This window comes from Panthera leo, chromosome D1, assembly GCF_018350215.1.
Source record: "Panthera leo isolate Ple1 chromosome D1, P.leo_Ple1_pat1.1, whole genome shotgun sequence".
Taxonomy (NCBI): domain Eukaryota; kingdom Metazoa; phylum Chordata; class Mammalia; order Carnivora; family Felidae; genus Panthera; species Panthera leo.
The window spans coordinates 66,142,543-66,170,245 of record NC_056688.1 but is presented as its reverse complement, the minus strand read 5'-3'; the positions used below and the strand labels follow the sequence as shown (position 1 = coordinate 66,170,245).

The 27,703-nt window shown below is 39.7% G+C and overlaps 1 protein-coding gene across 5 annotated transcripts in view; it reads right to left on the bottom strand.

The window, feature by feature from the left end:
* ZNF143 (zinc finger protein 143) overlaps positions 1–23,632 on the bottom strand; it is a 55,351-nt gene extending 31,719 nt beyond the window's left edge. Inside the window, exons 1-8 of one of the 5 annotated variants that reach the window (XM_042904437.1) lie at positions 23,546–23,623; positions 10,425–10,601; positions 7,055–7,173; positions 6,648–6,740; positions 5,697–5,780; positions 4,856–4,939; positions 3,154–3,350; positions 2,511–2,585 (exon numbers count right to left, since the gene is read on the bottom strand). In XM_042904437.1, coding sequence (XP_042760371.1) covers positions 2,511–2,585; positions 3,154–3,350; positions 4,856–4,939; positions 5,697–5,780; positions 6,648–6,740; positions 7,055–7,166 — 645 coding nt within the window. In that variant the 5' untranslated portion in view covers positions 7,167–7,173; positions 10,425–10,601; positions 23,546–23,623. Of the gene's footprint in view, positions 1–2,510; positions 2,586–3,153; positions 3,351–4,855; positions 4,940–5,696; positions 5,781–6,647; positions 6,741–7,054; positions 7,174–10,424; positions 10,602–23,545 lie in introns of all 5 variants that reach the window. The other 4 variants (XM_042904439.1, XM_042904438.1, XM_042904435.1 and 1 more) reach the window with 4 other exon arrangements.
* Between the last annotated feature and the right edge of the window lie 4,071 nt (positions 23,633–27,703).

The following is a 27,703-nucleotide window of genomic DNA, read 5'->3' as shown; positions in this document are numbered from 1 at the left end:
CTGTGTCTCCCACTCTCTCTGCCCCTTCCCCACTACGCTCTGTCTCTCTTTCTCAAAATTAAACACTTTTTTTTTTTTAAATTTTTTTTTCTAGCAGCCACATTTAAAAAACAAATAGAGGGGCACCTGCGTGGCTCAGCCGGCTAAGTGTCTGACCCCTGATTTTGGCTCAGGTCACGACCTCACAATACATGAGTTTGAGCCCCGCATCAGGCTCTGTGCTGGCAGTGCAGAGCCTGCATGGGATACTTTCTTTCTCTCCCTCTCTGCACCTCCCTTGCTCACTCTCTCTTGCTCTCTCAAAATAAATAAACAAACATTTTTTAAAAAGTAACAAGAAACAGGGGAAATTAATTTTAGCAATTCTTTTATTTAACCCAGTATGTCTAAAATATTATCATTTCAACGTGTAATCAATATGAGAAATTATTGAGATATTTTATATTCTTTTTTTCATAATAAGTTTTCAAGTGCTGTATATGTATATTACACTCACAGCACATCTTAATTCTGAGTGGCCATATTTCAAGTGCTCAACAGCCACATGTGGTTACCATATTGGACAGCCTACATCTAGTCTGTAAAGGAGGGGTACAAAGAGCAAAGGAGAAAAGGCTACAGTTGCAAAAAATCCTAGTCAACTTCCTTCTGTTTCTTTGTCTATTACCACCAACACCAAACGGTTATATGTCTGCGGTAACAGGGCTTTTTATGACATTTTGCTTTAGCAATACTGAATTCCTAGTTATGTTTTTGGATCCAGAAATTAATTACTGCTGGCAACAGATAGACTTTAATGATAATAGTATATTATAATGTTACACAACCCAGTGGTAAATTCACTCATTTTTTACAAGACCCATTCTGTATTAGTTTACTACAAGTGTAACTCTGTCTCTCCTTAAAAATGTTCCATTATTTGGGGCGCCTGGGTGGCGCAGTCGGTTAAGTGTCCGACTTCAGCCAGGTCACGATCTCGCGGTCCGTGAGTTCGAGCCCCGCATCAGGCTCTGGGCTGATGGCTCGGAGCCTGGAGCCTGTTTCCGATTCTGTGTCTCCCTCTCTCTCTGCCCCTCCCCCGTTCATGCTCTGTCTCTCTCTGTCCCAAAAATAAATAAAAAACGTTGAAAAAAAAAAAAAAGTTCCATTATTTAAAAACTTAATTGTTAGTCACTAATAGGAGATAGACTCTAAGGCACTGACCTACATCTCTTGAATGTATTTACACTACGCTTGCATTTTAGTAGAGTATGTCTTAGGTGGATTTGACATCCTGCAGTTCAAAAAATAGTTCTCATTTTATGAATTCAAACACTTGAAAAATTTGCCAAGAATCACACAGTTGCAAAGCTGATGGGCTTGGTGAATTGCAAACTGTATTTATACTACTGCCGCTTCATGATACCATCTCAGAGAATAAACAGAAATACTAGCTATTCAGCAATGTTTAGAAGCATGAAATTTCTACCAGTGATTTCAGTTATTTTACCATTTATTATTATTATAAATGTAAAATCTTCTTGATAACCCCTAAAAGTATCACTCCATGTTATTAAGTGTGATGCTAATGCTCAAGTTAAAATCGTGGCCCTGAAGCAATAATTTTAGAATAGGAGTTAAGTATGATAAAACTCTCAAAGAATGCAAACAACTACCATAGGGGAGGAATCAGCAAAATATTAGAGATAACTGCTGATATTTTCTCAAGGAGCAGAATTAAAGCAAGAATGTGCTACACTAATTATATACAAGCTCCAAGACACCCACCCAAACATGTCCCCCACAAACACAAAATTCAAAACAGAAGCTTTAATTAATCTAAGTTTTGGATTTTTGACTTGTAGATGTCCCAGGAAGCATCTGTGACTGCTTTGTACTTCCTACAAAAAGCTTTCCACAAAACTTTTAGAGACACTGCTGCTCTGGGCTGTTGTCTGGATAAGAGATGACCAATGACTGGACCCAGGGTGAGCATCTAAAGCAAAGTCAGCCAACCCGTGGCCCAGGAAGCAGTCTGGTACAAAAACCATAAACAGTTTTACTCAGTAGGAACAATGATGACTAGCTAGGCTGGACCTTCTCTTCAGAAGTTGAAAAATAGGGTATGCAGGGAATCAGATGGGAGTGGAAGAAACAAAAAGACACAAAGAAGAAAGTAGTGAGGGTGAGTGAGTCCCCAAAAAGGTGGAGCCCTAGAAAAAGAATCCACAAACAACCATGGGTGGGGGCAGTCAGAAGACCATCTGGTCTCCAAAACTGCCTTGGATTCCAGAGCATAAACTTCATTTGGATTTCTGTGATATTTCTATTGCTTTAGTGCCACTCTGCAACCACACATAATGAATCCTGAAACCTGGGGTAGTTCAAGAAAGCTACTGCCTAATACATACACTCTTTCTCCGGAAAGATTTTCCTAGAGAGGCAATGATTTAGCTATTGCTTTCATCCACAGAAGGGCCTGGAAATGCTAAGGGAAAGAGATTCTTATATAAAAAAGTAGCTTCCCACACCTGCATTTTCTTCTCTTGCTCATTCTCTCCAATTATTCCAGTACCTGCTACACTTTCACTTCCATCAATGGACACCTGTAGGAATAAAATAAAGCTTAACAAAGTTTTACATTTTGGTATTTCTTTAGGTTGGGTGACAAGTACACAGGGATTCATTATCATTTATTTTTGTGTATGCTTGAAATTTTCTACTATAAAAAGTGGGGGGGAAACCCTTTTAGTCATATGAAAGATATATGTTCAATATAGGGAAAAAAACCCAGCCCTTCTGATGTAAAATGTAATTGAGACTTTCCTTCATGTTTTCCAATCTCTAATTTCTGTTTCTTAATTCATAAGCTGTTCCATCTATACCTTATTTTTTCTTTCGCGGCACTCATCCTTGAATATACATCTTTTTGTGAGTTATCTCTCACCATTTCTTTTCTAGAAATTCTTATTTCATTCCTTTTATCTTTATTCAAATAGTTTTTTCTACACTTCACTTCTTTTAAGATAAATGCTGATCTTCTCCTAGAGGCTTATCTGATTTTGACTTTGAATTGCTAGTTTCTTATTTGATCAAGTATGCTTTTTAATTTTATTTTAATGAAAAATAAAGAAGCCATATCTGGGATGTTCTTGACATTGTAAAATGCTGTACCTTTGCTGCATACTGTTCCAAAGCACTGATGGTGTCGGGGTCAATGGTGGCATCCCCGGTGTGCAGACCTGCTACTGTGCCGTCAGCCTGAATTGCCAAGATGGTATCAGACTGCGGGACTTGCACTGCGTGGTGGATGTATGCTGTGGTGCCGTCTTCCAGCTGAACTGCCTGTAATGCGCTCTGGTCATAACTATCTGGGGGAGTGGAAGAGAATGGCATTAAATTAAAGGAAGTCTGACAGAGTTATATGTTTAAAGGAAGAAGGGAATGAACTTTCACTGAGTAGTTCTATGAGCACCGGTCCACGTGCCTAACATGTGTGACTTCGTTTAATCCTCACAACAGTTCTGTGAGAGGTGGGTATATTCACCACTCTCATTCCATAAAAGGGAAACTGGAGGTTTGGGGAAGTAAAGCCACTTTTCTTAGGAACCAGAAAATTTCAAAAACTAACAATTAACAGTCAAAATCAGTATGCAGAGGAACCAGGATTTAAACTCATGTCAGTATGACTCCAAGATCCATGAGCTTTTTTTCCTTCTAAATAGTCACACCAAGATATATACAGCATTGTGAAATAATGAATCTAGACAATTACAATGAACCTGTGATTAAGTCCCACTGCTAAAGAAAAAAATTCAGGGTTTACTTGTTCTCAACTTTAATTAAACAAATTTACTTATAAGTTTAAGTATCCTAAATTTTAAAAAATTTCTCCCTTTGGTTTCACAACTACAGTCTTTCTAAAACATGTTATATCATTCTATAAAATATTTTATAAGGTAATAACAGCTAACATTTATTGAGCATTTACTATGTGACAAATATTGTTCTATGTGCTTTACAAATGCTTGCACACATTTTGTCCTCACAACTACCCTATGATGTGGATACTTATAATAATACTCATTCTACAGATGATGAAATTAAAGCACAGGGAGGTTAAATAATCTGAACAAGGTCACATAGCTAAAAGACGGCTGACCCAGATTTGAACCCGGATAGTCTGGTTGCAGAGCGGTGTTCATTACTCCTATGCATTCCACCTCAAAACCCTGGTCCTCCCTACACGAAATTAATATAAAGCATGAACACTTCTGTCCTATTTGCTTCAAATAAAGTTTAAGATTTTATTTAGATTTATTTATTTATTTATTTATTTATTTATTTATTTATTTATTTATTTTTAGAGAAAGAGCATGCAAGCATGGGAGAGGGGCAGAGAGGGAGAAAGAGAACCTTAAGGAGGCTCCATGCTCAGCACAGAGCCCAACGAGGGCTCAATCCCATGACGCTGGGATCATGACCTCCTGCACCAAAATCAAGAGTTGGAATGCTCAACCGACTGAGCCACCCAGGTGCACACAAATGGTGCTCTTTAGTTTTAAAGACCAACACGACAGGCAAAGGACTTTGCTTTAAAAAAAAAAAAAAAACATTTAAGAGGAAAAAAATCAATAACTTTCAAATGCTTAATTTCATATTCGAAAAGCAGCCTCTATTTAAAGTTTTCTATTCCAACCTGTTACTTGACAGTTCAAATTGCTAGAAAGTTTTTCCTTGGACTGTGCCAAAATCTGCCATATTTCAGAGAACAAACACAAATCTTCTTTTACATGAAAGCACTTCAGCATGTAAAGGCAGGTCTTATTTTTCCCACACTCCCATTTCTCTCTTCCTATTTCCAAAGTTATTTTACCTTTGGAGGTGTGGTGAATAAATGCTGTAGTTCCATCTTCTAGCTGCACTGCTTGACCATCCTCTAAACGCAAACTGTCCCCTGCTCAAGAACAATGCTTACATTTAGATCTCATGTCTTCTAAGTACATTCTGATAACTCAGCAGCAAGAGTCAATAAACCATTAAACACATTATAAAGACCTATACGTGCTTTATGAGTCCTTGAACGTTTAGTATTTTCAGTAAAGCTGCTCTAAGTAAGTGCTTAGTAAAAAGATATTAGAACACTTGTTTTGGAAAATATACTAGAGAATTAGGAGAGTTGAAAGAAGGGAAAAAAAGAAGAAAATGAGAGACATGTAGGAATTAGTTCAAGTGACAGAAAGATTCACTTAGGACTGTTGTCCATTTATCTCTGGAGCGTAGTCCAGTAACTTCTTTCGTATCATTTTTTTTTTTTAACGTTTATTTATTTCTGAGAGAGACAGAGACAGAATATGAGTGGGTTAGGGGCAGACAGAGAAGGAGACACAGAATCCAAACCAGGCTCCAGGCTCTGAGCTGTCAGCACAGAGCCCGACGCGGGGCTCGAACCCACAAGCTGTGAGATCATGACCTGAGCTGAAGTTGGCCGCTCAACCGACTGAGCCACCCAGGGGTCCCAGTCTTTCGTATCATTTTTGAGAGAATGTCTCAATGAAGTCAAAATGGTCTTTAGATCCTCTCTTTGACACATGCGGATCTCCCCTTTCAAAAGGAAGACTAGAGACCTGAACCAAGTTTAGGCAGTAAGAGGCAGCTGGAGGTAACAAATCGTGAAGCATGAGAATCAAGACGGTAAGTAAGTATCAAATACTTACTACTTTTAGGTATGGGTACATGTTGAACATAGGCAGCAGAACCATCCTCCAACTGAATGACCTGGCCATCTATGAGTTTTCCATCTGGAACAAAAGATTTAAGCCAATAAATTAGCACAAGCAAAAACTTTAAACTTTATACAATTTCAAAATGATATCAACTATAAAAACATACACTACTTAAGATCATGTTCATCTTGATTCTTCCCTCAATGTTCTGAAGCAATTCAAAAACACATCCAGTGATCCTATAGAAAGCAGAAAATCCTCCCTCAGCCATTCTTCCTCCCCTCCAACTTTCAGTTAAATAAGTTCAAGAGGAAGAGTGGCTCATCACAGCAAGCTACGTGAGCTGAATCTCTATTTACCTTTTGGAGCCACTTAGGAACAGTGACCCTGACTACAGAGAAGCTGAACCTGGGAATACTGGCAGATATGTCAGTGTATGTGAGGCCAGTTGTCATTCTCATTCCTGGGTGCCGTAAGTCCCTTGACTATGTATGCATGTGCTCAGTAGGTGTCCATAAAAACAAGGAGTTTGAGAATTGGGTTATTTCTTGGAGCGAAGGAGACACTGATTTACAGTTGATGCTAAATAAACAAAACCAAACGTCTATACTTCTATGCATGTTTTGTAAAAACATTAAATAAATAATAACCTCAAGTAAAAAAGCAAGAAAGGTCTTACTAGAAATAGGTTGGGGACACTCCCCCACTCTCCCTTTAATTTTCACACCCCAGAGTGTATTCCAAAAATCTCAAAGGGAGTCCCCAAATTATCAAAACAAATTTAAGTTAACCTGAAACTATTTAAAAATTACCATATGCAATGGTAATATGCAACGAGGCATCTTTAGGATGGACTGGGAAGGGGGGTAAGCTGCCAGGTGTTCGAACTCTGAGGTTATGAATTGCTGGTATTAACCCATGGGCTGTATATGAGGCACATACCTTTAGAATTGTGTTGTATATAAGCGGTAGAACCATCTGCAAGTGTTACTGCTTGCAAGCTTACACCTTCCATATTTTCTAAATTGTCACCATCTATTATAAAAAAATAGTTATTTTCTTTAGATAACTATCACATGTATGTGCTGTTTAAGTTAAAAAACTTTTAATGAAAATTAGGCATAAGGCAGATTGCTTAAGACTCAAATGGGATTTATTCTAGCATTTATAAAAAAGATTTCCCTGCCCTATTGCACCCAGTATCCACAGCAAGAAAAGAAAGGCTTAGTTTTGGTCACGTTTGCTAAACAAGGAAGAGGGAAGTAAACACAGTGTTGTGAGTTTTCATTCTCCCTTAAGATAAATGATATTTCCAAACCCACGTGATCCCTTCACACAAAACTGCTCACCTGCCACCGTTACTGCCTCTGTCAAGCACAGGGTAACATGTTGAGCCTCCATTCCTCCTCCAGGAAACTCTGTCATTCCCTGAGAATCTCGATTTATTTGGGCTAACAACATTTTCTACCTTGAAGAAAAATATAGGCACTTGAGAACAAAGAACAATGCATATGAAATAAAAGCTACAAAGAATATTTATCAACCACAAAAATTTGCTACAGAAGTAAACAGAATTCAAAATAGGCTGAAATTTCACTTAATTTTAGTATATGTGCTGCCAAAACGAGCACAATGAAATTTCACTTAATATGCAGGGTTAAGAGTATTGACCCAAAGTCCAGAGCACGCCTTTCATATTCATCAGTAAACTACTGAGCACACTGACAAGTCTTGCCTATCAGTTTTGTAACATATCTAAAGTTTCCATAATCAGAGTTCTTTGGGTTTAACATAGTTGAAGATCCCCACTTATTCCCACAGTCCTGTTGAGTCAGTCTTCAGAAATCTATCCTGAATCTGGCCACTTCTCAGTTTGCCATTACTTCCCTGATTCCAGCCACTACCACCTCTTGCCCACGTTACTGCAACAGCATCCTAACTGGTCTTCCTGCCTCCATTGTGACCTCTCCAGTCTCCTCTCAACACAACAGTCAGAGTGCCCTTTTCTGGTCAAAACCTTCTGGTAACTTAGAGTAAAACCAAAAGTCCTTATGCTGCCCTATGAGGCCAATAATCTTGTCCCTCATTTCCTACTACTCTCTACCTCATTCATTGCATTTCAGCCACATTGGTGTCCTTGCTTTGCCCCATAGTGGGTGTTCTGTTGCCTCAGGGCCTTTACATTTGATGGTCCTTCTGCCTGAAACATACTTCTCCGTATCTTCATTGGTATTCCCTGATCTTCTTCAAGTCTTTGCTTAATGTCACCCCAATGAGAGCTTCCTTGTTCACCTCATCTCAAACTGCACCTCCCACCTCCAAACCATGATATACCCTAACCTTCTTCCCTCTTTCATATTTCTGCATAGCACTATAACATATTACATGTATTTACTTATTTTGTTTGTTTCTTATCTATCCTCCCCACCCCACCCACCCACCTACAATACACCAGGATTTTTATCTGCTTGCTCACTGCTGACTCACAGGTCTAAAAAGTACTTGACACACAGTAGACACACAATTGGTGCTGAATAAATGGATGAATGATAGCTCTTTTACCAATTACCACCACAACCCCCTTCCTCCCTTCTCTCACTTCCTGGTCCCATCATCTCTGTGTGCCTTGGGTTGTCTCAAATAGGAGCTGGGATAACTTAGCTGCATTGAGCCAAGGAACTGGACCAGAGGATCTCTCGAGGACTTTCCAAGTCTAAAGATTTTATTTCAGTGTCAATATTTAAAAGAAAAATGTGCAGATTGTAATAATTTGCAATTATATTTATGTTTATGACTACTTAAAGCATTTTTGTTTTAGAAACACTATGAACTGGGGCAGCTGGGTGGCTCAGTCAGTTAAGTGTCCAACTCTTTTGGCTCAGGTCATGATCTCACAGTTCATGAGGTTGAGCCCTGCATTTGGCTCTGTGCTGACAGTACAGAACCTGCTTAAAATTCTCTCTCCTTCTCTCTCTGCCCCTCCCCCAGCTTGCACTCTAAATCTCTCTCTCTCAAAATAAACCAAAACAAAAAAAAAAAAAAAAACCTATAAACTGTATCCTTTTATTAAAAATAATTTTTTTTAATGTTTATTTATTTTTGAGAGAGAGACAGAGCATGAGTGGGGGAGGGACAGAGAGAGAGGGAGACACAGAATCGGAAGCAGGCTCCAGGCTCTGAGTTGTCAGCACACAGCCTGATATGGAGCTCGAACTCACAAACCACGAGATTGTGACCTGAGCCAAAGTCAGACGCTAAACTGACTGAGCCACCCAGGTGCCCCAACTGTATCTTCTTTGAATTAGAGCCGGGAACTGTGGTTTAGGCTCATAGAAAAGCATCACAGCTATGGTGAAAGTCAATCAAAGGCTGACTTTTTAGGGAGTCCTGAAAGAGTCCTATCTATAACTGTTCATAGAACAGGCTGAAACTTCAACACTTCCTTGCTACCTCTAAGAACTATCAGAGAAGCCTCAAAGTATACGTTGGTATACTGCTGTTAAGACCCCTGATGAGGGGGCACCTGGGTGATGAGTCGGTTAAGCTTCCAACTCCTGATTTCGGCTCAGGTCACAATCCCAGGGTTGTGGGATTGAGCCCCGAGTCAGGTTATGTGCTGACAGCGAGAAGCCTGCTTGGAATTCTTTCTCTCCCTTGTTCTCTGCCCCTCCCCTGCTTGTGCGTGCTTTCTGTCTCAAAAATAAATAGATATTAAAAAAAAAAAAAAAAAAAAAGACCCCTGATGAGAATAGGACTGGGACAGATAAATTTTTAAAAAAACTTCTGTCACTATATAACAGAAACAAATTTAGATAAGGAAATGGAAAGAAAAACACCTATAAAGATGTAGTAAGCATTGTGATTTTTATAGTATTCACCTAGGAAATGAATTTTTAAAAGGCAGATTACAAGGTACTTTGGGTCGTGATGTTAAGAAATGTCTGAAGTTGTCATTTTCACTCAATTATATATAATCTCCAAATAACTACCATATATAACATCAAAAGGTAACTGACAATATCTGTAATAAAAAAAAGTTATTTCTTGTCTGAAAGCTGGTCAACGGTTAAATTTCTTTTTTTTTTTTTAATGTTTACTTATTTTTGAGACAGAGAGAGACAGAGCATGAGCAGGGAAGGGGCAGAGAGAGAGGGAGACACAGAATGTGAAGCAGGCTCCAGGCTCCGAGCTGTCAGCACAGAGCCCGATGCGGGGCTCGAACTCAAGAACTATGAGATCATGACCCGAGCCGAAGTCGGACGCTTAACCGACTGAGCCACCCAGGCGCCTCAACTGTTAAATTTCTTTAGGAAGATTTCAACACCTACAGTTTCATTCCTAATGGAAAAAAAAGAAAAAAATGACATTAATAGAAAGATGAATAGACAACTATTCCCTGGACATGAACTGCTGGCAAATACATGAAGTAGTGATGGGAAAAAACATTCAGGGGAGTTCAAATGGCACTACAATTACCAGAGATAATAAGTGATGGCAGGTCCCTGTTATTTTTAAAGTTCTCAGAAAGACTCTGGGATACAAAGCCCTTTGTTAGAAAAAGATCACATGGGGGGAAAAATGATAGTGAAGAAAAGAAGTAAACAAGCCAGAGATCAAACACCCCATAGTTGCTCACATATCCATCATCATGTCTTGATCATTTCTGTCATTGACATTTTCAGGTTGTGTGGAAATGAACATGTAAGACAGACACGATACCTTTAGAAAGGGCCACCTTATGAAAGGTAGTCAATTTCATGTGCTTTAGTCATGAATCATGGGCCAAAATCAGACACAGAGGAGGCTGTCCTGAAGCACTACAGGAATCTCCATGAAGACAGTGTGTAATATATAAACTTTCTGCCTTTCTGGAAGATGATGATGATGCATGTCAGCCTAAGAAAAACAAACATACTATAGAAATGTAGCAAATGTTATATACAGAATATATAAAGAAATTTTAGGGGCAGCTGGGTGGCTCAAGCAGTTAACGGTCTGACTTCAGCTCAGGTCATGATCCCAAGGTTCGTGGGTTTGAGCCCCACATCAGGTTCTGTGCTGACACCGCAGAACCTGCTTGGAATTCTCTCTCTCTGCCCCTCCCCCGCTCTCTCTCTCTCAAAATAAAGTTAAAATAAAATAAAATCTTAAAAAATAAAATAAAATGTGAAGCCCTTATATATTTCAAGGTTAGCTTAATTTGTTAGAGACCATTATTACCACAAATTATTATGAAGACATAAATCTAATGGTCCAGGTATAAAAGCAAGAACTCTAACTGAAAGTAATCTTATCACAATAAAAAATGATACAAAAAGAAATCTAGATTAACAAATCTTAGATGTTTCTTTGCATGGAGCCACACAAACCAGGCCTTCAGAAATTGTCAAACTCAGGCCCTAACTTCAGGTCAATTTCACCTAACCATAACAGAGAAGCTAGGTCTTTCTATTACCTGCTCTCAATTCCAAAATTTCCTACTATAAAAAGTGCTCTGCGGGCCACTTGGGTGGCCCAGTTGGTTAAACATCTGACTCTTGATTTCACCTCAGATGGTGATCTCATGGTTCGTGGGACAGAGCCTCTCATGGGGCTCTGAGCTGACAGCTAGGAGCCTGCTTGGGATTCCCTCTCTCTCTCTCTCTCTCTCTCTCTCTCTCTGTCCCTCCTCTATTCACACTATCTCTCTTTCTCTCAAAATAAATAAACTTTAAAAAAAGGAAGTGCTATTTCATTTAACGCTGGTCATTTGTGCTACATTGTAGGACATCTCCTAACCTGGAATGAGGAAGTTCCTTAGTATACAGCAACATGAAAACAGTGGGCTATCCTGTACATTTGATGTTTACAGAATTAGTTATACTGCTTTGGTTAGCATTTGTAGAAAACTGTCTTTCAAGTCTCTTCAGTTTTATTTAAATATACACAGGGACTAAGTACGTTCCACTGATGAAATGTAATTCAGTTAAATACAGGGCAGTTAGGATGTGCTGGCAAATGAGGTCGAGTTTTCACAGGCTCCATAGGAGGGTAAAATATAGTGATAGAATTTATACTACCAATTTTATTTTTTTTAATTTTTTTCAATATATGAAGTTTATTGTCAAACTGGTTTCCATACAACACCCAATGCTCATCCCAAAAGGTGCCCTCCTCAATACCCATCACCCACCCTCCCCTCCCTCCTTATACTACCAATTTTAACTGGGAAGAATATTCTAGTGGATGGGTGAAATGCTGAAACTTGAAGGCTTTGCCAAAGTCCAGGACCATTCAGAAACTGAGTGTTTGATACTGACTGGCAGGTAGCTGAGATAAGGTCTACCAGGCCTAAAGCTAAAAATACTTATGAGAAAAAGAGGTGAGAGCAGAGATAAGAATTTAGAAATGAACAGCTAGGTCTAATCATCAGGAATGCCAATTTTGGTGATGGTTTGATCTTAACTGAACCATTGATATAAAAAAGAGCTTTAAAAAATATGTCTCTTAAACCTCAATAGAGTAGCACCGACAACATGGGTTGGTAAGGGCACACCTGCAGGCAGCAGGTTGCTAAGCATGCCCCGGTTTGCTTTTACTGAGACTAGGGAGTTTGAGGAATAGAAGCAGCAGGAGAAAGATTCTGGCATATTCAGAAGCCACTTCTGGCACTGCTCCATTAAAAAAAGGCATAAGAAAGTCATTTGAAAACTACTATGCTAAATTGCACTTTACTTCTCTAAGATAAACATTGTATATGTTAATATTTTATTATTCAAATTGCTATTTTTACATGGGTAAGGGAAGCAAAGCATAATTGTTAGACAATTATGAAAATTACAAAGGGCATTCCTGACACACAACTCCTAAACAAAATAGATCCTCTGTCCAAAAAGGCGTTGAATAGGACACTAAATGTGGATAGTTTAAACACACACCTCTAGACAGAAATAACTAGAAATAACTATTTCTGTAGGCATCACATTTACAAAGCACTTTTCAGATCTAATAACTTATTGATAGTTAAATGGAACAGTCCTGGGGCGCCTGGCTGGTTCAGTCGGGGGAGCATACGACTCTTGATCTCAGGGTTGTAGGTTTGAGCTCCACACTGGGTGTAGAGATTAATAAAATCTTAAAAAAAATAAAAATAAAAATAAATGAAACAGTCCTTCAGCGCCATAAGAGTTCTTGAGCTCTTCCAACCTTCTCTGAACTTCCAAAGTTGTCCAGCAAACTGTTTGTTTCTTCATGGTAACTATTTAAAATACGTTTTAAGGTTTAAAAAAATGTTTTAAGTTTTTATATATTTTTGAGAGAGAAAGAGAGGGAGGGCAGAGGTGCAGAGAGTGAGGGAGACACAGAATCCGAAGCAGGCTCCAGGCTCTGAGCTGTCATCCCCGACATGGGGCTCACACTCACAAACCACAAGATCATGACCTGAGCTGAAGTCGAATACTTAGCAGACTAGGCCACCCATGTGCCCCAAAGATTTTTTAAGTCATCTCTATACTCAAGATGGGGCTCGAACTCACAACCCTGAGATCAAGAGTCACATGTTCTACTGACTGAGCCAACCAGGTCCCTCTAAAATATTTTCCATTTGCCTCAAACCTCTCTATCCCTCACTCCCTTTCCTGTTATCCCCCATTCCTTATCCCTGACACCTCATTTTCAACAAATTAATCAGTCCCCAACTTCACAGAAAATATAGACATCATCATAGAGGAATTCTTTGCCAACAAATCTATCACTTGACTGCATTTCCACATGCTTCCTCCTTCTCTCCTGCCAGATTACCTTCCTACAAGGTAAAACTAATCCCTCCAACCTACATTTCATTTGTCTTTCCTCCTTAGGGATCACAGGGACCTCTTCTGAAAACAATCCCTCTCTCTTCTAATTCCTTCCCATCAAGAACTTAAAAAGCACAAAAATAAAATCAAATAAACAATCTCACATCTGACTTAGCTACCAGTCTCTTTCCTTTTTATCTAGACTAGATTACTTTAGCTAGATTTCCTTAACAGTCGTTACTAAGAATACCTCCTGATTTCTCATTATCATCTATCTGGTTTCTGTCCCTAACTCTAAGGAAATTGCCCTGGCTGTCATGAATCTCCAATTTAACATAAAGTTCACTGGCCATTTCCTAGGCTTTCACCCAATGAAAATGTATGTGTATCTTGCAGAAAAACTTGTACAAGAATTGTCTGTGGCAGTTTTATTCATAACAGTTCCAAACTGAAAAGAACCTAAGTGTCCATCAACTAAAGAATGGATAAAGAAGTTGTGATAAATTTATATAGTGGAATATTACTTAGCAATAAAGAGGAACAAATTACTATACATACAATAACAGTGATAAATCTCAAAAGTATTGTGTTGAGGGAAAAAAGCCAGATACAATACATATTGTATTATTCTATTAATATAATATCCAAGAACAGACAAAATTAATCTACAGTGATAGAAACCAAACTGTGGTTGGAAGATTGGGGGATTTTCTTTTGAGTGAGATGACCATCTGGGCGAATACAACTGCTAAAACTCATCAAATGCATACTGAAGATTATACCTCAGATTTTTAAGAAGTTTAAAAAAGGACCTAATATGACAACAGTTAAACATTTAAAAAATGTAATGGCTATTTTTCAGTTGTATCATACTTGATTCAATACCACTGACCTTTATCTCCTTGGAACATTCTCTTGCTTTGGCTTCTGTGGCATCCACATGCTTCTGGTTTTCTCCAACTTCCTAAGCTAACCCTTTCCAGATTCTCCTATGGGGTCCTAAATATGTAGGATCCTCAAGTTTCTGTCCTAGTTTGTTTTTTCATTTTATGCACTTTTCCTCTTGAACAATCGCATCCATTCGCATGGCTTCAAAGATCTCTGAAACTTGCAAGCTCTCTAAAATCTATCTAGTCCTTTCTCTTAAAGAGCTGTTGATCTATCTATATGTCTCATTGCTTACTGGCCTCAATGACCTCCGTGGTCCATAGTCACCTCCAACCCAACAGGTTTTCCCATGAAATTTTCCTGTTGCATTTCTACCTCTAACAAATGCAGTCACCAACCCAGTAGCTGAAATCTCCCTTATTCTCCAGCCAATCACTAAGAACTATCACTCTATTTCCTAAATACCTGTCAAATTCATTCACTTCTATTAGGCTGTCTTAATTGAGGCTACCATTACCCACTTGGATTATTACATCAGCCTCCTAAAGTCCACTCCTACCTTCCTTCAGTGTAATCTCCATAGCAGTCCAAGTGCTTTTAAATCCAATCATAGCAGTTCTATCTCAAAACCTTTAGTACTCTCCCATTGCCACAGAGTGCAAACATCACAATCTAGACTCTAGTAACTTCTCCAGCAGGTTGGACAGCCATTCCAACTGGCCCGAGACTGAGGAGTTTCCCCGAATATGGGACTTTCCGCTTTAAGTGGGGGACTTGGTTTTAAAACTGGAAGAGTCTTGAGCAAATCAAGACAAGTTGGTCTTTCTATCCTCTGGTCTTGTTCTAGCCATAACCTCCTCACATTCTACATCCCACCAATATATTTTTTTTAATTTTTTAATGTTTACTTATTTTTGAAAGACAGAGCACGAGAGAGAGACAGAATCCAAAGCAGGCTCCAGGCTCTGAGTTTTCAGCACAGAGCCCAATGCAGGGCTCGAACCCACAAACCTTGAGATCATTATCTGAGCCGAAGTTGGCCACTTAACCAGACTGAGGCATCCAGGCACCCTTATGTCCCACCAATATTGACGAAAATTCTAGTATTTAATGATACTAATATTATTTAATAATAGATTAATAAGTATTAATAATACTAATATATTAAATATCAAATGATAAAGATAATAACCCTTCCATAAAACTTACTATATGCCAGACATTACTAATTCATTTAATTCTTCTAGCAATCCTATGAATAAAGAACCATTTTATCCCAGTTTTGCAGATGAAGAAAATGAAACTCAAGAAAAGTTAAATGGTATCCTTAGAGGTGCCTGGGTGGCTCAGTTGGTTAAGCATCTGACCCCTGAGCCAAAGCTCAGGTCATGATCTCATAGTTCATGAATCCAAGCCCTGCATCCGGCTCCAATTCTCTCTTCTCTCCTCTGCTCTCTCTGCCCCTCCGCTGCTCACTCTCTCTCAAAAATAAATAAACTTAAAAAAATAAAAATAAACAGTATCCTTAACTTCACAACATAAGTAGCAAAGTCAATCTTCTAACCATTTGGCCCAGCAACTCTTACATGAGCTACTGGATTATTTGACACTCTCAGAAAAGCCCAAGGCTTTATATGTACTTTTTAAATATATAAACATATATTTATTCACCAAGTCTTGATAGAAGGCCAAGCAAGGCCTTTTTCTCTGAAAATTGCGTGTATGGATTTCTCTATTCAGCATCAACTTTTTTACAAAAATCACTAGCATGATGAATTCCAATTTGGGTTACTTTATTTTTTTAATTAAATAAATTTTTTTTAATGTTTATTTCTTATTTTGAGAAAAAGAGCAAGTGCAAGTGGGGTAGGGGCAGAGAGGGAGAGAGAGAATCTCAAGCAGGCTCCATGCTGTCAGCACAGAGCCCGATGTGGGGCTCCATCCCATGAACTGTGAAATCACCAGTTGGAGGCTAAACCACCCTGGCGCCCCTCCCCCATGATCTTTTATAGTTGTACTACTTATAGAACTAAACTCCAGTTCCTTAGTCTGACATTCAGGCTACTCTCCAGTCTGGGTTCTATCCATTTTTCAAATTTCATCTCCTATTATTCTCCTATAGGTCTTTACCTTTACCATGATCAACTACTAAAAATATATATACATTTGTTGGATAAATACCCAGGACTGATATTTTGAGTAGTATATGTATACATGTACATGTGTGTGTGTATGCACATGTATATGTGTATACGTGTGTGTGTGCACACAACCCTTTAGAGACACAGAGAAGTAAAAAAGAAGTTCTTGTCTTTAAGAAACTCATTCCATGGTGGGAGACAAGTGAAAACAGGTAATTAAACACAATGTTAGGGGAGGGACCACAATAATTAGAACAACTTGGTACCACTTACCAATATTTTATTTTTTATTTTTTAAGTTTATTTAAGTAATCTCTATACCCAATGTGGTGTTCAACTCATGACCTCGAGATCAAAAGTCACGAGCTCCTGACTGAGCCAGCCAGACATCCCTACTTATCAATATTTTAAATGCAATTTTCAACAAAGTAATTCTTCTTGGGACTTATTAGATAGACACTCTCTTAAGTGTGCAAAGTTCATTGTAGTATTATTTATAATAGCAAAAATTAGTCAACAATCTAAAAGTGCACCCAAAGGACAAATTAAATAAACTATAGGACATTCATAAATGAAACATGCAGACATGAAAAAGAATGGGATATGAAATGATAAGAAATATGTCCAAGATATATTGTAAGTGGTGTGGGGGGGAAGCAAATTGCAGAAGGTATTTATGTATGGTATGACTGCGTTTAGGTTTTTAAGAATGTATGTAGGGGCGCCTGGCTGGCTCAGTCAGTTGAGCGTCCGGCTTCAGCTCAGGTCATGATCTCACAGATTGTGAGTTCGAGCCCTGTGTCGGGCTCTGTGCTGACAGCTCGGAGCCTGGAGCCTGCTTCGGATTCTGTGTCTCCCTCTCTCTCTGCCCCTCCTCTGCTCATGCTCTCCCTCTCTCTCAAAAATGAATAAATGTTAAAAAAAATTTTTTTAAATGTATATAAACATCTGCATATGCTTGTATATACATTTGAAAATTCAAGTGGTTACCTCCCAGAAATGGGATTAGGAGATATGGTGGAGTGGGTAAGGGACTTTTAATTTTTACTGTACACATTCTATAAGTTAAAAAAAATATTTACCATGTATGACTCTCATGGCTTTAAAAAATAAAACTACTTTTAAAAAAGTTATTATAAACAGAGGCATTAACAGAGTAAGGAGCACCTAACTTTTCCTCAGGGATGCAAAGATGATGACATGGAAATTTGGGCATAAAAAGATAAGTAAACATTTCCTAGGAATAGGAAGAGTAGAAAGAGCAGTCTAGGCACAGGGAAGAGCTTTTAATTGTCACCAGCTCTTCCATGGTGCCTCTGTACCCAACTAGCCAGATCTCAGTCATCATTTGAATCCTATAGTATTTGCTGTTATTTGGCTTGGAGCCCAGGTCACTATGGATACTAGTCACATTTTTATTATCATAGATTCCAACTGTATATGGCTTAATAATTTGCTGGTATTCTAACATCTGACTCCTTGCTCAACTCCTAGGCAGTTAACCTGCTGCTGAATTCCCATTTTCTCTTTTGAAAAAATGGGAGAATACCCGTCTGATAGGACTGTTGTCAGAAGTAAAATAATGTTAAAAAAAAAAGTGAAACAATGTATATAAAGCCCTTAGCACTTCAGATGTACTCAAAATATGCCAGTTTGTGTGTGTGTGTGTGTGTGTGTGTGGTTTTTTTTTTTTTTATTTAACGTTTTATTTTTTATTTATTTTTTATTTATTTTTTATTTTTTATTTTTTTAACGTTTATTTATTTTTGAGACAGGGAGAGACAGAGCATGAACTGGGGAGGGTCAGAGAGAGGGAGACACAGAATCTGAAACAGGCTCCAGGCTCTGAGCTGTCAGCAAGAGCCCGACGCGGGGCTGGAACTCACGGACCGCGAGATCATGACCTGAGCCGAAGTCGGCCGCTTAACCGACTGAGCCACCCAGGCGCCCCTTTAACGTTTTATTTTTGAGAGAGACAGAGCACAAGCAGGGGCGGGGCAGAGGAGACACAGAATCCGAAGCAGGCTCCAGGTTCTGACTGTCGACACAGAGCCTGATGCAGGACTTCAACTCACAAGCCACAAGGTCATGACCTGAGCTGAAGCTGGATGCTTAACCAACTGAGCCACCCAGGCACCCCAAAACATGCCAGTTTTCTTTCTACAGGTGAGGAAAGTGAGGTCTATGAACCTCGTTTGTGACTGTAAGGCTTGTTTCGTTATCTACTGCTCATCTCTCCTCTTACAGTCTTTATTTTCCTTCTTTTTTTTTTTTTTTTTTTTGAGAGAGACAGAGACAGTGAGCAAGGGAGGGGCAGAAAGAGAGTGAGAAAGAGAATCCGAAGCAGGCTCTGCACTGTCAGCTCAGAGGGGCTCAAACTCACAAACCCTGAGATCATGACCAGAGCCGAAACCAAGAATTGGATGCTTAAACCGACTGAGCCGCAGAGTCACCCCTCCTTTAAAGTTTAAAAACTTTAAAGTTTTTAAAGTCCAAAACTTTAATCTCCACATCCAGTCTGCCCAATTAGACTACAAGCCTTCTAAGGTAGGTACTGTGTCCTATGGGTCTTTAAAATCTTGACACCTAAGATTATATGTTCAGGGCACCTGGGTGGCTCAGTCTGTTAAGAATTGAACTCAATCTTAGGTCAGGTCTTGATCTCAGGGTGGTGAGTTCAGGATCTGCACTGGGTTCTGGGCTGAGCATGAAGCCTACTTAAAAAAAAAGTTATATATTCAATACATATCTAATGAGTTTAACATAATTCATGTTGCACAGTGCTTTACAAACGTCCTCCATTGTATACATCCAGCCATGCTGACCTTCCTGCTTTAGCACATACTGTGTCACCTATCTAAAATATCCATTCTACCACCATCCCCTTATTCTTTACCACAGAACTCTAGCTCCTTCAATAGTACTTAACAGAATTTCTAAGTGAACTCTAAGTTCCATCATGGCTGGGCCTCCATCTATGTTGTTCACCTCTGAACTCTCAGTGCCTATAAGAATGCCTGGCGCATAGTATACACTTACTAAATATTTGTTGACCAAATGAATACAATTTGTATAAGGACATGGCTAGTTAACTGAGACAGGACTAAAGACTACATCGTCTTTTATTCCAATGCTCTTTTCATGGTGCCACACTTTTTATCATATGCTACTGTATTGGGTGTGTATATAGCATATGTAAACTGCAATTAATTTTAATAATTCCAACTTCTTGTGACCATTACATCCACACTATATATAAGATCTCTATTTTTCAATACATGGCCAAAGGCATCCATCGTTAAAGTTGTGCAAAAATCGGGACACCTGGGTGGCTCAGTCGGTTGAGTGTCTGACTTCGGCTCAGGTCATGATCTCACAGCTCATGAGTTGGGAGTCCTCCATCAGGCTCTGTGCTGACAGCTCAGAGCCTAGAGTCTGCTTCAGATTCTGTGTCTCCCTCTCTCTCTGCCTCTCACCCATTCACACTCTCTCTCTTAAAAATAAACATTAAACAATTTTTAAAAAATAAAGATGTGCATAAATAACACAATAATATCCCTGCTATGCCAGGTTATGTACAGCACTCAAAATATTTTATCATTCTAGAGCTACAGACACCTTATTTTTTCCCCCAGACATCTTATATTTTAAAATGTAAAGAAGTTAAAGAGGTAGGTACTTGGTATGTTACTGAATAACTCAGCTGAGAGACTAGGCTTGAGCCAATCATTGATTCAAGTCCTAACTTTGTTGTGTAATAATTGGACAAGTTACTCCAAACTTCAGTTGACTCACCTGCAAAACAGGGAGAACTCTAGTATTTGCCTTACGTTCATAATGAATAGTTTTATGTATATATGTAAGCCACTCAACAAACCATTTAACTCAGTGCCTAGCTGAAATTAAGTGCTAAGTAAAGTGGAATTTTAGGTACACACCCAGACAAAAGTAGTTTGGAGTTAAATGCCTGTGTCTACACATTAATGGACAAGTTATTCCCACAGGCTGCAGAGTTCCCACTGCAGCATAGTTTTAAATTGGGATTAGATTTATGGAAAACTGTGGATAAAAGTGTTTTATTGTTTTCTGGTTTGTTTTTTTTTTTTATGAGGGAGAGGGAGCTTTCTCAGTCTAAATCCATCTTAAAAGCAAAATCATTTTGGTAGTACAATAAAGTTTAAAACACTATCCTAGGGGCACCTGGGTGGCTCAGTTGGTTCAGCGTCTGACTCTTGATTTCAGCTCAGGTCATGATCTCACATTTCTGAGATCCAATTCCGTGTTGGGCTCTGTGCTTGCAGTGCAGAGCCTGCTTCGGATTCTCTCTCTCACTGTCTCTCTGCCCCTACCCTGCTTGCACTCTCTCTCTCTCAAAGTAAATAAATTTTTAAAAATAATAAAATAAAATAAATGCAAATTAAGCATAGGAAGGAGCAAGGACAGAACACAACCCAAGTCTTTAAGAAATCATTATGTCCTGAAACCAAGCAGGAGCAAAAAGACTCAGAACTAAGTAAAACCTCAGATTTAAAAAAAAAAAAAAACAAAAACTTGGGGCACCTGGGTGGCTCAGTCAGTCAAGCATCTGACTCTTGATTTCGGCTCAGGTCGTGATCTCATGGTGAGTTTGAGCACCACATCAGGCTCTATGCTGACAGTGCAGAGCCTGCTAGGAATTCTCTCTCTCAACCTCTCTCTCTGCCCTTCCTCCACTCTTGTTTGCTCTCTCAAAACAAATAAAAACTTTAAAAAACAAAAATAAACATAAAAAAACCTATATAAAAATTTCAAAATTAAGTAATGAAGACCTCAGGCCTCAGAAAGTTCTCCTTACATGATCATAAACTGCATACGTTTTATAAATATAAGCTAAAGTAATACTGGAGGCATAATTCTGCAATCCAGCTAGGTCATCTTTCCATGAAGAATGTGATGAATGTTCACTTCACAACAATATCCCAACTTATACCAAAGGGCTATGGACAATTTGCAAACCATCTATTTGATAAAGACTTTTATGTAAAGAAGTCTTACAACTCAATAATAAACAATCCAATTTAAAAATGGACAAAAGATCCAAATAGACATTTTTCCAAAGAAAATACACAATGGCCAATCAACACATGAAAAAATGCTTAACACCATTAGCCACTGGGAAATGCAAGTCAATAAGAGATACCACTTCATACCCAGGCTACCATCAGAAAGACTGAGAATAGCAAGGGTTGGCAAGATATGGAATAATGGGAACACTCAAACACTGCTGAGAGGAATATAAAATGGTGCAGACAATTTGGAAGAGTTTGACAGTTCCTCAAAAGGTTGAGCAGAGTTACCATACAACTAAGAAATTCTACTCCTTGGTACTTATACCAGAGAATAGAAAACACATGTTCACGCAAACACTTGTACACAAATGTTCACAGCAGCATTATGCATCACAAAAAGTGAAAACCCAAATGTCCACCAACAGATGAATGGATGAATAAAACTTATGTCCATGCAATGAAATAATACTTGGCAATAAAGAGAAATGAAGTACTGACACAAATTAAAACATTAATGAACTTTGCAAACATTATGCTGTGAAAAAAAGTCACAACAGCCCACATACTATGTGATTCCATTTATATAAAATGTTCAGAGTAAGCAAATCTGTAGATTAGTGGTTGGGGAAGGTTTATGGGTAAATGAGGAGTAACTTAACCGGTACAGTTTCATTTTGAAGTGATGAACGTGTTTTAAAATGGATTGTGGTGATGGTAGCACAACTGTGAATTTATTAAACCTACCTAATTACATACTTCAAATGGGTGAAGTGTAAGATATGTAAGTTATATCAATAAAGATATTATTTTAAAAAAATAAAAGGGGGCTATAGAAAAAACAGCCGACCAAGTATTTGTAGATGGCCAAATAATTAATTTCCTAAGTAGTCAAAATACGCCTGGAGAAATTAGTTATGCATCGTATTTAGTGATCTGATCATCTATTCTTACTAGACACTTTAACAATGAACTTAAACTAGGCACTAAGAGCAAGTATTAAATACTGCAGATTTCTGTTAACTGCAGATTTTTCTTAGTTCAGCAAACACGTATCACCCAAAGGACAACTTTGAACCTACAATTTTTCACCACATCCCCACTTCATTATTATACCAGCTGATTAGACACTTCTAAAAGCAACGGCTGAAGTTGATTTTAAACAAATATAATGGGGTTAGCAATGGTATTCTTTCCTATTTTTTGCTTAACTTCGTTAATGCGGTTAAAACACTTAAAATGTTCAAAATAGCAAAAGCGGAGGGAATAAAAATTGGTTCCCGTTCCACGGTAACATAGTACAAAGCAACTGAAAGATTCGTTAACTCTGGCCAAAACCGAGAAAAAAGGGCAAGGAAAACTGACAATTTCCAATATTCCATGTTAGGCCTCAGTAATCTAAAAGTGGAAGAAAAAAAAAAGTGAGAAAACAAGAAATCTGTGCACGATCTGGGCGGGACGAAATTCTGGGTGCGATCCGCAGGCAGGATACCGAGAGGGCCCTTGGCCAGTCCTGCCGCCGGCGCCAGGCTGGGCTGGGGCCTGGAGCTGACCGTGCCTCGGCGTCCCAGCCGGAGGAGCTTCGCCTAGGCGGCGTCTGGGGACTCGCCCCGCGCGGAGGTCAAGCCGAGAAGCGCCTCCAGGCTCCCGAGGGCTCCACCCTCCCCTCCTTCACTCCCTCCCCCTCGGCGGTCCCCTGAGGGGAACAGGCGGGGCGCACCGCGCAGACACTAGGTTGGGGTGGGGGGGGAGGTTGCGTTCTCAGCGAGAAAAGCTCCGCCGCCCTAGAGTGGCGGCCGCGGGTTATTAATAAACTCCGCTTCTGCCCAGGCGCCGCTACCGAGGCCGGCCGTAGGATCGGCAGGGCCTGCGGCGAAGGCTGAGCAGCCGGAGTCAGAGCCCGGGCCCGAGCGGGCCCGCGCCGCCGCGCTGAGGGCGGCGGCCGGGCGGAGAATAATGCACACTGGGTAAAAACACATTTATATACGAACCTCCGAGAAAATTTTCCAACAATTCCTTCGTCCGACCACCATGCACCAGGACAGGAAACAGCCGCCCGGCCCCCAGGCCCCGTAACCCGCATAGCCAGTCTGAGGCCCGCCCCCAGCCTCCACTGGGCTGGCATTACGTCGCTCACAAGACGCTTCCTGCTTGCCATTGGCTCAAATTAAGGCGACGCGAAAGGAGACCGCCTTATTCACGCCTCCTTTTCTTGACGTCAGTTTAGTCTGGCCTTGCAGCTAGCGCCTGAGTGGCTTGTGCAAAGTGCGGAATCAAAGTTCCTGTGTCTGACTGGTTGGCAGAACCGCTCATCCTAGACCGACACCGCCTCGTTGACAAGTGATTTATGCCGATTCTGGGGCCTCAGCGGGAGGCGCCATTTTGTAGCGAGGGAGGGAGGATGGTCCTTGTGACTAGCCGGGAGGGAGAAGGGGTGACAGGCGCCATTTTCCCCACAGGGGCTAGGAGGTGGCCTTGGCTCTCCCGGTGGGCTTGCTGGAGTGCGTTCTGGAGACTGGTTGGGCTTTGCCTAGCGACTGCCGAGTGTCGCCCCGTTGGGAGGGAGGTTGTGGGGAGGGCTAGTACAGAATAAGACGCCTGACCGCTCCCTGGGGGCTCTCGGTGCCAGTTGAGGCCTTTGGTTTCGGGCGACGGCTTTGTTTTCCAAGAGCTGCTGTGTGCCGGTCCCTGGCTGCTAGGCCTGCCTGCGCTTCTCAAGTCGCCGGGGCATCATCATTCGGTGGGAGAGTGGGCCTCCTGCCCTTGCCGAAACTGCGAGGGAGCTCGGCAACGAACGGGGCGGTAGTCCTAGACTCTGCTGGGAGACCCTTCGGATGCTTTTGCGCTTTCATGTTGTTTACGTTAAAAATCTTAAGTCTGTATTGGTGTCGCTACCCTCGTTTTTTACTTTCCCTTTTGTATGTGTTGCTAATTAAAGGAAAGTTGAAAGGGTGGGAAAAACATTGACTTGGGCTCCCCCAAACCGTTAAGAATGAATACAAATTAGTTGTGAAGTTTAGGTCATAGTTTTTTGTAGCTCTCAACCCAGACTTTTTCTAAACTATTGGAAATACTAGTGTTTTCAGGAGTATTCAGTGTTTATTTGCTTTGACAAAGCTGTGTAAAGATGAGATGGTGTGAAGACTCAAGATGTGTTAAACCGAGCATTATAGGTGTAGAATGAGGGGGTTACTAAAAGAATAAGGTGGCTGATGGATTTAACACTTTTGTGACCTGCTTAGAAAAACTGGAGAGAGCTGTATGGTGTTTCATTTAGTGTCTTGGATTTCAAATGGTGATTATGGCTAAAGGATTAAAGCAAAAGGATGTTAGAGTGTTAGAGGTAGCTAGCCTGTGGAGTCTAGTTTGAGACATTAACGTTACATTTTTTTTGGCGGGGTGTGGAGGCCGACTCACCGGCCCGCCGGGTTACCTAACCAAGGCACAGTTGCATAATCGGTGCCCAAACTCCATTAGAAGGTAAATAGGACTTTGAATTTATTTTGAATACGTATTGTTTAGGAATTTAAAGTAGTTACTATTTTTTACGCCCTTGTAAAGATGAAAAATGTGACACAAAACTAGATTAGGTTACTTGAAGCTGGAGGAATAGGCTTACAAAACAAATTTGTGCCCAATGGATACATTCCCTTTGTCACAGAGATGGAGAGTTTGGATGAAAAACAAGATGTTTTAATTAATCTTTCAGTACCTTCCGGATGTTATACTTGTATAAACAGAAGTGTCATTAAAAGAATCTGTACTTTTATGCAGTTTAGCCAGTTATACTACTGAGTCCCTTGCCTTCAGTCTACTCATTAAAACACAGTATAATACAGAATCTCAAAAATAATTTAAAAATCACCCTGTAGTTAGTTGTAGATTGCAATTATAGGATATCTTTATATCCCCAGAACCTTCTGAGTGGTTGAAAAATTGGTGGTGGTGGATAGGGTGCTATAATTCTAACCTGATTGAGAGAAAAAACCTTAATTCTGATTTTGTCACAGGTAATGATACTTTGTGTTAATAGTATTTACCAGTGACTGTAGAACAGAGTTGAAGTACACGTGGTATTCAACGCCATTCATAATGTTCAGATTTTCCCCAATCACCTGTCTTCCATCTTACTACATCTCAAATTAATGGCTTAAAAATATTTCACTTCCACTCAGTGCTATTTCAAGCTCTTAGATAAAGCTGGACCATTTCCCCAATTTCCTAAATAGGCTTGACGTTTCCAGCCTCCCTTAAAAACTTCCCATCATGTTTTTTAAAACATTCCTTTCAGTACTCAAAACTTTCTGCAGAACTGGTTGATTTTCTCATATCAAGCCCCATGTTGGACTGCACCCTGGGTGTGAAGCATGCTTAAAAAAAGAAAGAAAACGGGCGCCTGGGGGCTCAAGTCAGTCAAGAGTCGACTTCGGCCCAGGTCATGGCCTTGCGGTTCCTGGGATCGAGCCCCAGGTCAGACCCTATGCAGACAGCTGGGAGCCTAGAGCCTGCTTCGGGTTCTTTGTCTCCCTCTCTCTATGCCCCTCCCCTCCTGTGGCTCTGTGTCTTTCTCAAAAATAAACATTTTTTTTTAAAAATTAAAAAGAACAAAGAAATGATTTCTGGGAGAAATTGTTATAGCTCACTTTACTAAATTCTGTAATAAATTTGAATTTTTTTATCATGAATTTGTAGATTTTATTTTCAACACTAACAAATTTAAAACCAAACTAGTTTCTTGCTCTCCTCTGGGAGTTGTGGCTGTAGATGTGTCCTAGTCTCAGAATTTGTTAACTCATTGGTAAGGTAAAACCACTTATTTCACAGTGTAATTAGGAGGATATATGTAGAAGTATAGATATGATACAACTGGTAATGTTTTGTTAGTGGCTAATTGCACAATTTCCCTTATTTTAAGCTCATCTCTAATGCCAATATGAATGCATTTTTTTTTCTTTTTACCAACTCTATTGTTGGATCAATTTGTCAACCTTTTTTGAAAAGATCACCCAATTAATGAGCTTCAGGGTTTACCAATTGTTAATGTGTGTTGTTTACTTTAGTGACAAACTAAAGGGAAAATAACACCCTCAGTTTACAAAATATAAATCTTCTGAAGCCCCTTAAGATTCCAAGTGTCCTTCTGAAACTATCTCCATGACATTCTATCATTTTGGCTTCTAATTATATTTACCTAAATCTGAAGTACAACATTACAGAAAAAAAGAAAACCAATTAATATACATAGTAGATAGTGAGCAGTCGAAGAATGCAACCAGTGGTTTTAACATGATTTTATTTTTCTGGGAAAACATTCTCTTGAGACAAGGTGGGATTTTTTTTAAGTGAAGTTCATGTCTCCAAATAAGCAGTATGATTGATACACCATTTTACAGAAAAACACTAAGTGCTGTAACTTTTTTGAGAAAAAAAGTTTGGCTCAGTCTTAAATTCTTAATACTATATATTACATCAGAAGATAAAACAGAGCTACACCATTTATGGAAAACTACAGGTAGTAGGGCTGCTGTTAGGGTGATGAGATTTAATTTTTTTTTTTTTCAACGTTTTTTTTTATTTATTTTTGGGACAGAGAGAGACAGAGCATGAACGGGGGAGGGGCAGAGAGAGAGGGAGACACAGAATCGGAAACAGGCTCCAGGCTCCGAGCCATCAGCCCAGAGCCTGACGCGGGGCTCGAACTCACGGACCGCGAGATCGTGACCTGGCTGAAGTCGGACGCTTAACCGACTGCGCCACCCAGGCGCCCCTAGGGTGATGAGATTTAAAATATGAACGGGGCACTTGGCTGGCTCAGTTGGTGGAATGTGTGACTCTTGATCTTGGAATCCTGGATTTGAGCTCTATCTTAGGCCTACAGTTACTTAATAAAAATTAAAAAATAAAGAATGAACTAGTAACAAAGTATGAGAGTACAATCCCTAAGATTGACTCCAATCTCTAGACTATTTACAACTGAATAACCGTGAGTAAAACTGTTTTTACTTTAGGAACATTTCATGCTTTTTAGAGAACTTTACCCAAATTTGACTTAAGAAAACTGAAAATTGAGGGGCGCCTGGGTGGCTAAGTCAGTTAAGCATCAGATTCGATTTCAGTTCAGGTCAGGATCGCACAGTTGGTAAATCCAG